The 14902-nt window shown below is 34.4% G+C and overlaps 1 protein-coding gene across 3 annotated transcripts in view; it reads left to right on the top strand.

Moving 5' to 3' along the window:
* Positions 1-7334, top strand: part of slc4a4a (solute carrier family 4 member 4a) — a 106423-nt gene extending 99089 nt beyond the window's left edge. For 2 of the 3 annotated variants that reach the window (XM_088910450.1, XM_088910451.1), the window contains exons 25-26: positions 1405-1481; positions 4314-7334. In XM_088910450.1, coding sequence (XP_088766576.1) covers positions 1405-1448 — 44 coding nt within the window. In that variant the 3' untranslated portion in view covers positions 1449-1481; positions 4314-7334. The remainder of the gene's footprint in view (positions 1-1404; positions 1482-4313) is intronic. The other variant, XM_088910452.1, reaches the window with a different exon arrangement.
* The last annotated feature ends 7568 nt before the right edge of the window (positions 7335-14902 follow it).

Below are 14902 nucleotides of genomic sequence, written 5' to 3'. Positions count from 1 at the left end.
TATATTTGATTGGTTATATACTGGGCATGTTGTGTTAAGAGTAGGTGTTTCTGCAGTGTACAAATAAATGACTAGAAGGAAATAAACCTTTTCTGTTGTACACAAGGTTCAAATGATTAAAAATATATTTGTTTTATGACATAGCATAGTGGAAACAAAAATCCTTCTTCATCTGTTTACATTTCTTATTTTGAAACTAGATATGAACATAAATAGCTACGTGAGTTACAGTAAATGCAGGACATTCTGTGTACAGCCTAGGCAATATACTGTGACTAGGCATTGTATTTTTTACCTATGTAATGCATGATATTCACTTTTCACATTTGTTTTTCTTTTGATTGGATTACAAGATCTACTTTATGTAGAAATAGCTGATAATTTACAGGAGTGTGAAAATGGTATTTTCTGTACAATGGTTCGCTGAGTTGCATTGACTAACGTGCAACTCATACAGTATATTTTAACTGCATTGTATTGGACAAGCAGGACACTTTAAAAATTCATTGTACAATAAGCTTAATTTCTGGTGATTACCCAGGTTATGGTAGGGTGGTCATGGCCTGACTTGCTTTTCAGATTTATTTTAGGATCCAGAAATATTTCTCTTTTAGATAAATAGCGTCAGACAGTCCCGAAGTCCTAGTGGGAGAACTTGATATATTTGGGCCAAAGTTACAGTTCTTTTGTAGACCACCAGCTGCAATTCTGTCATTGCAGGGGGTGAGAAGGGAGTGCCTCACTGCTGTTTGCCTCTGGGCCATTGAGACTAAGGCTGTAACAGGGGCAGCTAGTTTAGCTGTTTAGAGCCTAGGATGTGCATGAATGGTCCTTGTGAAGGGTGTAAAATTCTTTTCACGTTAATCAGTAGAATTTTTAGAGTCTTGGATATTTACTGTCATCTTGTATGAATGTACTGTGGAGGTTATGATGAATCTCCTGTATTCAGAGGATGGCTGGTAAACTGAAGCTCTCATGTTTTTACTTCTAGTTAGCAGTTCTTGGGCTTATTATATGTCCATTATTTTAATTTAAGTTATTAATATATTATAATAAATATACTGAGAGTATATATAATGGCACCTTATGTTATTGGTTTCCAAATACTAATTTGTTGTGTGTTTAATCCCTCTCATTATATCTGTCATACAAATCTATCCCATCATAAGTGAGCTATTTTTAAAAAATATCATTTTCATTAATTTAAATACAATACTGGTGAAGTACAATCAGTACTGAATTGTGGTTATTAGAATGTTTCTGATGACTGTTCTTGTAAATTAAAATTGAGCAGGGAATGTGTAGCTCATAAACAGATCCTGGAACGTACAGTATGTGCTGTACAAGACTCGACAGTAATTCATGCTTGTCATAACCAGAAACCATACGTCTTCTATTCCACAGGAGAAAAATCACCAGCTTTCCTTGAACGACACACATCATGCTGAGCGGATTTATTTAAAATCCAACTCCATGTCCAGGTAATCTATTTTGTAGTGAAAAAAAAAGCAAAGTTACTAGAAGCACAGCAGGCTTCTTTCAGTAACTCAGTAAGGCTGGGAATAAAGTTGTTCAGTGCAGTTTAAACAGGGCTAGTTTTTGGGTGAGAGGGCAACAGTCCATTTAGGCATTGGTGGCTAGTGGTCATGTTTCATGGAAAACTGACATGTGAGAAAGAACATGTGGAATGTACCCGGGAGGCATATACTGTTTTTAAGGAATGCAATCTGATGATATAAAATCAGGTTTGGTTGCTCGTCCCGATTTATATCAACTGTTTAGATTCAGCTACAGTTAGCATTTGATTATTTGCAGATGATACAAAAAATAAAGGGTTTCAAACATCCAAAAATTATAATAATGTAGTGTCTAGTTTAAAGTGTCCTTAAAAATGTTTATTTTTTCAAATGAGATGTGAACACAACTAATGTTTAAAATGATTGAAAAGCAGTTTTTCAGTGAGCTCTCTAGCTGAATGACAGATCATCCTTGGAGATGAGATTTGTCAGTAAAGGGGGAATTTGAGCTTAAACTGCCTCCATCAGCCAGCGTGTGATGATGAAACTGCAACATGAGAGTGCTGGCCACAGCATGTGACTGTAAACTACTGAAGAGGTTTATCTTGCTAAAGTGTGGCTTTAGATAAATCCTGCAATTGCATTCGCAAACAACAACAACAACAACAGTAATAATAATTCTTATTATTTTAATTGTATTGACAACAATAAGCTCTTCAAATGTCAAGTCATTCCCCTGTTTTTTTCTAATTTTGGTGTTTTTTTACTGAAAATACAGTAACCATGTTATCTGACTTGTGGGGGCTGAGTTAAAATCCCATTGAAATTGTTCTCCAAGAAAAAAAAAATCAGTATCTTTTTTTAGATCCTCTTCATGTACACATCTTGTGTGGTAATCTTCTAGACAAAGATAGCCAAGGGCATGCTGGCTTACAACAGGAAAGCCAATTTCAAGCTTTACCAGTGAGCTCAGGACAGGAAGACTCAGGGAGCTTAAAAGTATTTTAAAAGATTTTATAAGATCATTTTGGTGTAGAGTACTGTTTAAGTGTTTAGGTGCACCAAGTTTTGCTTGGAAGGACTGAAATTGAGGACTGTATTATTGTTCTACCTTTGATTTTATTTGGAAATATGAAATGTACTTCTTCATTGAGTTTCACCACCACATTTCAATATTACAACTGAATACAATGTTTTTACTACTTAAAGTTAATAATAATAATAATAATATAGCAAAAATATAATTTTGTTGTTATATTATTTATAAATTGAAATATTTGGTTTATAGGTTTTGTATGACTAACTGTTTCTGAAATAACATTGATCATTTGTTTTATCCTCAAACTTAAATTACAGCTAGATATAATATTTTTAAGATAGACTACTATTACTTTAGTATGGAAATTATCCTTAATCAACCGTGCAATGCATACCTTTCTACAAAATGAACACTATAATACCAAAGTGAAAAAAACAACTTATGTAATAAACTTTAACATTACATTAATTTAGGAATTACTTTCTTTTAGCAAAATTTCTTTAACCAGTTATTTGAGACCACGCCTATATTTAAGAAGATATACAAAGTGAAATTTATTGACTGCACAAGTATTTATCCCCCCTAAGTGAGTACTTGTGGAAGCACCTTTGGCAGTTATTACTGCTGTCAGTTTTTTGGGGAACAGGTTTCTTCTAACTTTGTACAATTGGGTGGTATACTTTTGCCCATTTTTTTTCTGGTGCAATTGCTCCATTTCTTACCCTGTAAGTTTGGGGGCTGCGATTATCAAAACTCACCATAAAATTTCTGTTGGATTCAAGTCAGGACAATGACTAGGCCACTCAAAGACATTCACTCTCTTCTGATCAGACCACTTCTCTGTGGCTTTGTCTTTGTGCTTCTTGTCATTGTCCTGCTGAACTCTGAATTTTCAACCCTGTTTTAGGTCCTTGGGTGACTCAAGCAAGGTTTTCTCAATATTTGCCTGTACTTTGCACCATTTAATTTTCCCCAAAACCTGACAAACCTCAGCCCCTACCGATGAGAAGAACCCTCATAAGACGCTACCACAACCTTGAGTAAAGATGAATCTGTAAAGACATCGTTCTTACCAATCATCCATATACAGTAGACAGTATATAGCAGAACTTTTGAAGTCGCTGTTGACTTCACAGTGGCATCCCTAACTAGTTTCTAGCTTGCTCAGAAGGGTGACTTGATCAATGTACTAGATCTACTGTATGTAGTGGCTGGGTGGTATGATGCACAATCCACTTCTTCATGATGAATTTAACTGTACTCAAAGGAATAACCATCTCCTGATCAGTACCTCTCTGCCACTATCCGATTTCTTTCAAATGTTCATTGGTCTTCATGGTCAATTTGCATTCAGTATGTGAGTTGTTGCTTCATATTCAATATGTTACAGAATTTACAGAGTCACATGCATTAACTTTGAAGTCAAATTAAACTTTGATTTTCCACAGACAAGAATGTTGTCATTTTGCACATGGAATTATTTAGGGTTGTCATAGCAAAAGGGTTCAATACTTACAATACGCATGTGAAATCTTGTAATTTTCTGTAAACGTCATATTATTTTATTTTAAAATAAAAGGCATTTTAGTGTGATCAGTTTGGAGTAGATTGTGTAGATTCTAAACAAAGTCCTGTTTGGAACTGTATTCATTGTCAGCTCAGACAGCAACATGTAGTACTTTTGAAGGGGAGCAGATAATTTTGCAATGCACTGTAAGACCTGTGACAGCTGATGAATGGACACTTTTCTTTTTCAGGCTGCAAAGAAATCCAATAAAAGCTGTGCCTCAGATTAGAATAGAACTTGAACCTGAAGACAATGGCTTCTTCTGGATGAGTCGGGGATCAGAGACATCACTGTAATGCACACACATCCAGCCTGTTTCTCTGAACTAGCCAATCCTTGCACAGACACAAGAAACCTTTCCACCCTGTCTTCATATCTTTCTGCAATCAAGACTGGCGGAATTCTGTTCTTTCCTGAAAGCGATTGAGGGACCAGAGCATTGTTTGTAAGAATCTGGAGGACGTCTTCCCCTCTCTAGTGCTTTCTGTTAAGAGAACAAGCTGAAACTGAATAACCCAGGAAAGATGTGTTTTTACTTTTGCACTGTGGTTGCCATGCTACTTTCATGCCTAGAAATTATTTTTAAGTGTGAGAAACCTTAATTGGTTATCTTTCTGTTTTTTTGTTTTCCTCCACACATGCACAAACAGTACTAAGCACTGCCATCTCATATTAAATGTTTTTACATCCTTTACTATGCAAAACATCACCATTGTCATCTGCTGTCCTGCATTAGTGAAGTTCATGTTGTCATTTTTCAATATACATGGCAATGAAGTTTGAGGCCTAATCTGCTGTTTTTATTTTTCTTATCTGAACTTTTTTCTTTGTTTAAAAAAAGAAATTACTGTAATTAAACTTTCCTGTAGCAGGAAAAGAATAATCTGATCTTTTTTGTAGCTCTACCTCTTATTTTTAGATGCCAGGCATTCTGTAAAACAAACTATGTTGATTTTTTAATCAATTTTTTAAGGGCACAGCATAGGATTTTAATAGAGTATTAATATTCTTTATTCTTGTTCTGTCTTTTTGAGTTCATTTGGAACAAAAAAATCAAGAGATTAAAAGTATTATGAAATAAAAAAAACATTTGTAATATACAAATAATAGTGACAAGCTTACAGTATTTGTAAGAAGTTTCAATGATAATGATTCTCTGATCTGTTTGCATTAATGCCCTTTTTATTGCTATTTGTAATCACATTGATGATCTACAGTAAATACAGTATTTTTTGATGATTGTTTAACAAAAAACAATGAATATCTCATATGAAGTATTGAATCAAATGTCTTCTCTCACTAAGTTAAATGTGTGCCAGTGTTTGATAGTTCTGGTATTGAAGATTTTCCAAAGCACCTTGCATCATTGCAAGACCAAATAGTACCCTATTTTTGAAATCTCATGGGTATTACCCTTCAGAACTTGCAACTGTCTGTACAGAGAGGTCAGAAAAGTGGACCAGTCCTTTAAATACTGTACCTGGTGTTCATTTTGTGAAGAACTGATTTGTTTTTGGAAGCTGAACTGTTTGCAGATGGAATAATATTTTTAAAAGCAACATGTGCACTTTATTCACATTAAAATAAATAACATGCTGCTTTTGTGCTGCATTATAACACAATCTTAAAAAAACAAGCTGTATATTTAATATAGGACAGCACTTAATGTTTCCATTACTACCTTGAAAAGGCAATTCTCAAAAGATAGCCAGTTTGCTTGTCATCACTCACTATTGTGAACCAAAACAGGAACATTCAGTCATTTGTACTAGTATATCTTTCATTTTTAATCTAAAGTAATGTTCCTACAATGTGTTTGTTTTCCTTGTAAATAGTTTTTGGTGATACAATGTTGCCAGAAAGATACCTACTGTATGTCTTAGGAAAGAAACAGGCTCATCATTCTGTAAAGGGGACATTTTGAGTTATTACTAATGTATTGCAATTTAAAAAAAAAATGTTTCTGCACCTGCAAGTTCAGTTGGGTTGAATCTGGATAAGTACTCAGGTACATTTAAAACAATTTCCCATATGCTTTTTGAAACTCGCTTTTAAGATTCTTGGAGATGTACTGTAGTGTTATTTTTTAGATGTTTTAGTAGTTTCCGTTTCAGAATGTGCTTGGAAAACATGACATTTGGAGATGAAGCCATGGGTTTAATACCATCAGTGTGACATTATTTCTGAAGAGTCGCCGTTTAATTGACCTCAGTCCAATTTTTCACATTGTAAAACAACTGCATGACTCACGTTACACTTTCATGTTTTCTTGTTATGACCAACACAGGCTCAATTATAAACAGCACATTTTCCCCAGTTGCAAGCACAATAATGCTAAAAATGAGGTTTCAGCAGATTGCCAACTGTATTTGGATAAGAAGTAACGCTTATTCTGCACCAAGTAGCTTACCTACAGTAAGTGGCTTATACATGTAAAGTAAAATGATGATGCAGGTAACTATCAATACAGTATATATCAATTGAGCTATTTTATAGAAGAGTTAGTTTGTTTTGTTCAATTGCAATGTTTTCAAATGAGAGAAGATAGAAGTTGCCTTACCCATACAAATGAAAATAGATCAAACATTAAATGAATCAAATCTTTGCTTTTTTTCAGCCCATGATGCTGTTTTAGTTTTAACAACTATTAATTTATATTTTGATTTGTAATTCCAACATTTTTAAGAAGTATTCCACTGTCTACTAAAGTTTATACTCTCGGACCTAAAAAAATAAAGTTTCTGTGTCTTAATCTTAAATATAAAGAATGGTGTAGAAATGGGATAAAAATACAATTTAAAAAAAACAACTACTACGATGACCTGTAATGTATCCCTAAAGTTATGTTTATCTTTTATAAATCCATACTGTTTGGTTCATTCCTTGTGTTATTTCTTTAATTTATAGCTGTTCTCCAAACCAATGTAGCTCTGCACAATTGAGTGTACTGTACTTTCACCATAAGGCAATGTTATAACCACATAAATCACTTATGGAATTTATTTAAAGAGAATCAAATATATCAGCATGTCGTACAAATTCTATATACTAAGGCTGTTTGAAACATACGTTTAATTCTAGGATATTAATAATTGATATTTTTTCATTGATTTTATTGTGACTTTTTAGAATAAAAACAAGTGAAATGATTTATTTTAGCATTTATATTTTTCAAATGAAATGTATACTGAAAATAAACTGACTTAAAGCACTTCACCATGTTATCTTCTCTTTTTTTATGCCTAAAATATGAACAATTGTTACTACAACTGGATATTAATAGCATGCTGTTTACAAGTGTTATCTTCTTGCTTTAATGTCATTGATCCAGGTTAAAGATACTCTTTACAGCAGGGTTACTGAGCTTGAAACCTTTCTATCTGCTCCATTACACAGCTTTGCTCCAATCATTTTATTAAATTAAAAGGATCAATACAGCAATAAATGAGCTAGTTCCATCTGTTTGTGTAAAGCAGATGATTGGAGGAATTGCATTTTCAAGGTTATTATAAACACTAGTTTTCAAATACTACTGGATGCTATTTATGTTAGGTTTGTTTCAAACAGGACCGACAATCTAAAATATTTCGGCATAAGTACAGATACATATTGTTGTAATAGTGTAGATGATTTCTATTTATTGCTGTAATACACTGCATTATATTAAATATATTATTTGATATTTCTGTGGAAGCTATGGTGGATTTTGTAGATTTATTTAAAACTACAGCAAACAGGAAAAGTAACATGGCTAAATTGTTTTATCATTATATCATGCTCTGCCATCAATATGCATGCTTAATTGAAAGTGCTTCAATATGCTTTCAGATGGGGTTTTTAGGCACTTAGTGTGTTTCTGTTGAAATACCAGCCTAATTCTGCACTGTTACAGTACATCATACTTAATAGAGGTAAAGAAAATCACAAAGTAAATTTACAAATAACAAGTACTGCACAAAAACAATGGGTTGGATTAAGCTATTATTAAAAGTAACTTGTCTATGTACTCATTTATACTTTATTATAGCAATCTGAGTGAATCTTTGTTGTTGAGTATAACTGCAGTGCCACAACTAGTGTTTAAGCATACAATCCTACAGCAGAAGTCCTACCCACTTCTCCAAACGTCTGACTATAATTACAATAAAATTTATTACATTAAGACATGTACTGTAGAAAATATCTTCTACAATGTGGGTAAAAAAGGCAAACAAAATATTAGGATATTTAAAAGCATTGTGAAAGGTGTAGAATTTAATAGTATTTAGAAAATTGTGTATAATTGTGGTCACCTCACTACAGAAAATATATTGCTGCTTTGGAATTAGTCCAGATGCACCCTGGGCTTAAGAAAATGTTTTATACTGGCGTTTCAAAGGTATTGACAAAGTCAGAACACTGAACTTCAACAGTGAAGCATGAACCAGACACAAGAGGAAGACTCTTTATACTAAGGGTTGTAGGAATATGAAACAAACATGTAAAATAAATCTTGATTTGGACAGTCTTAGGATTTTTTCACAAGTTTTGGGCCATTGTCATGCTGCATAGCAGAGTTCCACCTGCCTAGTACAGAAGCATTTTTATGTGTTGCCAATATGTCACACATCATCACTAAAGAGTGAGTTCCAGAGGCAACTATGGATGCCCAGGCTATGACATTATCTCTACTATGCTTTGCAGGTGAAGAGGTTTACTTTTTGTGATGTAGCCTTTGTAAACCTGCTGTGTCAGTCATTCTAGTCCATTGAAGTTGGATTTTGTCAACTTCACCCCTTGCAGGTTATTGATAATTTTGCAGACAGTTGTTTTAGAGGATTCCTGGCCAACATGGTAAGGACCTACAGTGAAAAAAACATTCTTGTTTGATTGATAATTAGACATGTTTTTCTTTTTCACTATTCCTGTTGATTGTAGTATGCCCAGTTTCTGGGCTATTTTTCTTACTGAATTTCTTTAATTTCAGCATCAAAAATACAGTATGTCTCTCTTCCACTAAAAAGTCTTTGGCCTTCACATTTTTTTTTGCCTTTTAGCTACAAAGTTCAAACTAAGTCAACCTAAGCCAGGCTGATAGAATGGTCACAACTCTTTTATGGGTGCCTAATCAAGACCTGATCAAGAACAGATGTCTGTGAGCCAACTGTCCCGGTACTTTATTTTGAAGGAGCTTCAGCTCGATCAATTTGTTTAACTAAGATGGAACTGAATTGATTTCAGGTGCAAACAATATACTATCTCAATTGTTCCTTTAACATTCTGATTTTAAGGCAAATAGAGAGAAAAATCTCCATGTAGGCAAATTGTTTCATCTGAACATAATTCAGAAGAACAGGAATTATAACAATTATTATCTTCATGTCAATTGTCTCTTTACTATAAAAATATTTCTGGTACACCTTGATTTGATCAAATGCCAATAGGTATGTAATATTTTGTTATTGGTACATACGAAAAATAAATGTAATATGTCATGTAATAAAAAATAAATGTACTAAAATCCATATTAAAACATTTCTTTTTCGTGGAAAAACAAAAGCAAAAATAATCCCATTATTGAATTTACCCATCAAAAAAAATAAATGTTTGTACTTTTACACTGTACAATGTCCACATTGCTCTATTTCACCAGAACCACTTGAAGATAATCACAGATTACAAAATAAGCATTACAAAGTCAATGGTTTCTGCACAAAGGATAAAACAAAGGCTGTTCTTATTGAAGATTAATATTACTGGCAGTATTTTTAATAATGAAACCAGAGGTTGTTTCTGTAAAGTCCTGGTAATGTTGAATTGTATTGAGCTGTGCTTTTAGTTTATTCACTTTATGTTTTTGATCCATGTTGTCTAGATTACAAAATTCTTAAACTCTTAGAATTGTATACACTGTGTGGAGTGCATACTTGTCTTAGGAGTAGAATTTAATTTCTGTTCAATTCTTCTTCTTATAATACATTTTTTGTTCCTTCCCTCTCTAAAACCTTCCACATCATACTGTGTGTGGAACTCCATGAAGCTGGCCTCCCTACAAACAGCACAAACAAAGGCTGTAATGTCACCCAAACCCCTTACAACTGCACTGGAGAACCAAACTGGTGTCATTCATTTCTGCTCTGCTAGTGCGAGTTTGTCCAGTTGAAATTAGCATCCGTCCTTTTGGGGGGTTTGACAGCACTTAGCCCAGCTACAAGGTGGGTGAAAACACTATATCTCAGGGATGAAAGCAGCTCAGCAGTTACTTTCAATGCCACAGATGGAACACAAATGAATGAGACTGGTTCGATTCTCCTGTGACCTTGCAGAAAGTGATTGCTTGGTAATGAAAGTAGCACACATTACTTTCAATGGCACAAGCAGACCACTAAACACGTTCAGTGAGATTCATTAGTTGTGCCGTTTGTAGAGGGGCAACTTCATGGAGCCTAGATTTGGGCTTGGAGGTCAAAAATATGTTGTTGATATTGTGAAAAGGTAAACATAGTAGTATACTATAGATAGTATACATAATATACTATCATACTAAAGTTGTTTATCTATGCTTTAAACCATTTCTTCCACAGAAACTGTGTATTTCCAGTCCTCGTATCTGAGCAGATTAATGAAGATGCTATTTGCATCTCTAAGTTTCTGAAGCCAGTGCAGACTTGGCAAAGATCACAAACATTTTATACGCATTTAAACTATCTCAGTTACCTCCTGAACTAACAGAGCTGAAATTTTATGATCCCTAGTAAACTCTGCAGGAGTTAAAGGCAGCTGCTCAATTGATACAGCAGTGGAAATCTTCTGTATTAGTTGGCATTCCACCTGAACAGATGCTGACAGCGTGGGATCGAATTAGCCCTGTAATGCTCTGTCCGAGAATGGCTGTTTCCATTAGAACAAAAATCATCTCCATTCTTGATTCTTCTTTTTAAAAAGCCAAAGACCCTGTAGATCGCTATACTGTACTTATAGTCCATCATTGCTGCCAAAATCAGGTATAAAATTATTTCTAAGCAGATGGAAACAAATAATCTAATCCATGATGACCAGATTGGCTTGAGTGGGTAATATGGATCTACTTGTGTACCAAGTCCCTCATCAGCTAGCATCATGTGCAATGCTGACCTTATCAACATTACTCTCATTGACATGCAGTTGTCCAAATATCATGTTTCAATCTATGCCAGTGATGTTTTCCTGTTTTTTTAGTTATTTCTGAATTTGCATGTTTTAATACTGTCTGATAACTTAGATACCTTCTCTGAGTATAAAATAAATGATCAAATTACTTTTTACTTTGAATACTGCTACCAGAATTGCTATTCAGCAGCAGCTACAAGTATCACTATTTGGTTAAAGGCTAGTAGAGTTCTCTTGGATCCATAATCTGACTCCACCAATAAATAGAACTGACAAAACCATTCTTTGGATGTTCTGGGGTGCAAAGCAAGAAAATAAATAAAGCCTATCTACATAAATTGGTTTGAGGGAGCCTGTGATGCTTCTAAAGCATTAATCCCACACTTGTTTTGGGTATATAAAGAGATTGGGTTTTAGGTAGCAGTTTGAGGACAGTTTTAGCCATAATAGTGAAGGGAAGCCTCACTTCATAGTCTTTTAAGTGGAAGAATCACTATTAACTCTGCAATAAAGCCTTCTCCTTTGTACAGTATCTTCCTCATGGGTTTCCATGCAGTCAGACCCATGGAGCCACCTTGTCTAACAGTGCGTCTGTCAGAGGCATCAATTATCTTTTAAATATGCCATTACTTCTAGTAGAAAGCCAGTTCTAAATACCACCTGTAAATTTAATCTAAATTTACTTCTGGTAAATCAATTTACTTGAGGAATAAAACATTCATTTTCGAACCCTCACAGTGGTCTCTGTGACTTGTTGTACTGGTCTATGTTTCTCACTCTTGGAAGGTAGATTTTACGACTCACAGTTGAAGTAAATTATGAGCCCAGAGGTGAGGCTGCATTCTTCACGTCTACAGTCAGAATAACCCTCCAGATTGAGGAATAATGTCATTGTCAGAACATTTTAGGCCACGTCTTCTTCCATGTACTGTACCTGAACATGGTTGAGTGCACTTTGTATGACATTGGTAATGCTTCCCAATATCATACCTGTGACCTGGGTTTGGAGCCAAGCTTTGCTTTGTGAATTCTCTTTACTATGAATCACACAAACTCCTATTTTAGGCCTAAATTTCATCTGTTTTTCTCAGAGAAAAAGTAAACTTTGATGTTGGTTAGGCCTGTACTAGGTAGCAATCAGAACAAAGGAAGGAATGCATTATTGCATTGTGATATTAATCATTCCTGATTGTTTGATAGGCCCTAGGACTTTCAGCATAGCAAGGTTTTTCATCACTCTGTGCCAGATTAAGGTGTTAGAGAACACCGTTTCCACAGGCATATATTTATTTGTGCAAAATATTTTGGATAGTGGTCCCTGGAGAGAGCAAGATGTTTTGACAGTAATTTTATTACAATAATTTGGGCATTTTGTAGAGAATTGCACATAAACAACAAATGCGAGGTGAACACACTGTAACGAACAGAGTACAGAATGTTCTATTTTCAAAATACACGTAATAAGCCTGTTTAGGTGTATGATTCCAGAAACTTATATTATCAAAAACCTGAAAATGCAAGCAGATTTAAAAGGAGACTGATGACATTTCTTTCCACATTCCAGTACAAATAGGATAACATAAGCATAACTAAGGTTAAAATCCCCTTCAGCACTAAATGAAAGGTTTTGGCTTGCTTTTTTAGGTCTTTAATATTGTAATATCATGCTGACATATATAGATAGAACGCTGCGCTGTAGGTGGTGTCCTATGGCTGCTTACGAGACAGTTAAGGCTTCTATTCACGTCAGCCAGAAACCCATTTTGAAATGCTGAGAAGGTCAGCCTATACTTTCAGAGACTATTTAGATCAAACAAAGAAGCGAAATGTAAAACCGTGCAAGCTTTTTGTTAGCTATTTAGAAAGATTTGGTCTTTTTCTTAAATGCTAAATTCGTTTTGACATGAAATTTTCCAGTGTTGATCACGGAAGTTTAGTTACATGCAAGCAGTCTCATTTTCTGTCTTGTACTTAATAATGATCTAACTGGTATGATAGAAATACTATAATCACTGAGGTGGAAAGCAAAATCTCTCAGGAAAAATATACTCCAGGGTAGGAGCACTTAATATACATTAGTTAAATCATTCTTCATCCCCTGTCCTCAGAATGTCATTTGGTAGACTCTGATTATGTCCATGCATAACTCTTGTGAAAACCAGGTTTTATGCTATGCATATATGTGAAAAAGCAGAATATGTATATGATAAGGTTGAATAAAGGTTCAGGTATTATGAAACTTACAGTAATTCATATTAGACATATAAAGCAAGGGTTAAAGACAAAATGCCTTGAAAGCTAAATATTTTCCTGTCACAAGACAGGATTGACCTAAATTGTGTCAAGACAGGTCTCTAAAATCATCTAGCATTTTCCAGGCTAAGACAGTTAATTGCTAAAAATTGGTCTTTACTTTGATCTTGTAAGGTCTGTGATTTTTCCCACAGTTTTCAATCTAACATCTTTGACTTATGATAGTAAATACCTTCAATAATCTATGTTCCAGTTCTCATGAAAGCAAAAGGGTAACAAATTCATGAATAATTAAACACTGCTTGAAAATATAAATCTGTAGAATCTTTCAAACTATTTTTCTTTAAATATATAGCATGGGTTTGCCTTTTGTATTTTTACTGTAGCAATGATTTTGTTTCACGATTGTCACATTAAGAGGCTGTATGTCCCATTTTTGCGAAAAAATATAGGTTTGTACTACATACAAAAAAGAGTTAAAGGATCTACTCGCTTAATACCTGGTCAGGTATGTCCTACTGTACTTCAGAATCAACAGTCAAACCATAACTCAGCAATGAAAAATGAAATAGTGGTAAGAGTAACGCATTTATAAATGAAAATAGGAAGCACTTTACACAAAGGGGTGTGTGTGCATGGGACAGGCTGCCCAGCTAAGTTGTGAAATCTGGTTCCATAGCATCATTATAGAAACAGCTGAGTTTCATATCAATTAACTACTAGCAACCAAACAAGAGAGATGAGCTAAGTGGCTTTCACATTTCTAACAGTTCTTATGTTTTCTGAAAAAAACATTATAGTCTTCTATAATATATACTAGAAAAGAATCTGAAGAGTTCAAAGTGAATGCATGGTTAGTTGGCATTACTGCTTTTTATAATAAAGTCAATTATTTTGCATTTGAATGTATCCCCTGTGAGACAATGGGTTTGATGCTATGCTACACAGTTTTCAATAAAGCTATGAGGAATTTGTTATTAATTTTCCTCCCATATCAATCACCAGAAGCAAATTAGCTAAAGGTTCAGCTGCCTCTAGGAAGTAATGTACAATAGTCTGATCCCATATTACACTGTACAGTACACTCTGTTCTGAATGTGAACAGCACAGTGAATGAAGTAGGGGGAAACATATACAGTACAGAGAATGATACTGTAAGCACTTGCTCTTTAGACGGCTGCCATATAAAAATAAGTTATCCAGAAAATTGATAGACTTTATACTGTTTTTGATATAACAGATCTCCATGTAGTATCCTAGGTGCATAGGACACCTGGGCCAGTTGGGACAGTTCTAAGCACATAACACCATCTGACACAGGGTTGTTGTCAGAATAAAAATACTCCAAACATAAACCTAGTTCTCTTAAAAGCAGTTACTTACTTTTTCCTCTTCAAA

Source organism: Atractosteus spatula, chromosome 3, assembly GCF_055471065.1.
Source record: "Atractosteus spatula isolate fAtrSpa1 chromosome 3, fAtrSpa1.hap1, whole genome shotgun sequence".
In the NCBI taxonomy this organism is placed as follows: Eukaryota; Metazoa; Chordata; class Actinopteri; order Semionotiformes; family Lepisosteidae; genus Atractosteus; species Atractosteus spatula.
This window is presented reverse-complemented; position numbering and strand designations above follow the sequence as displayed.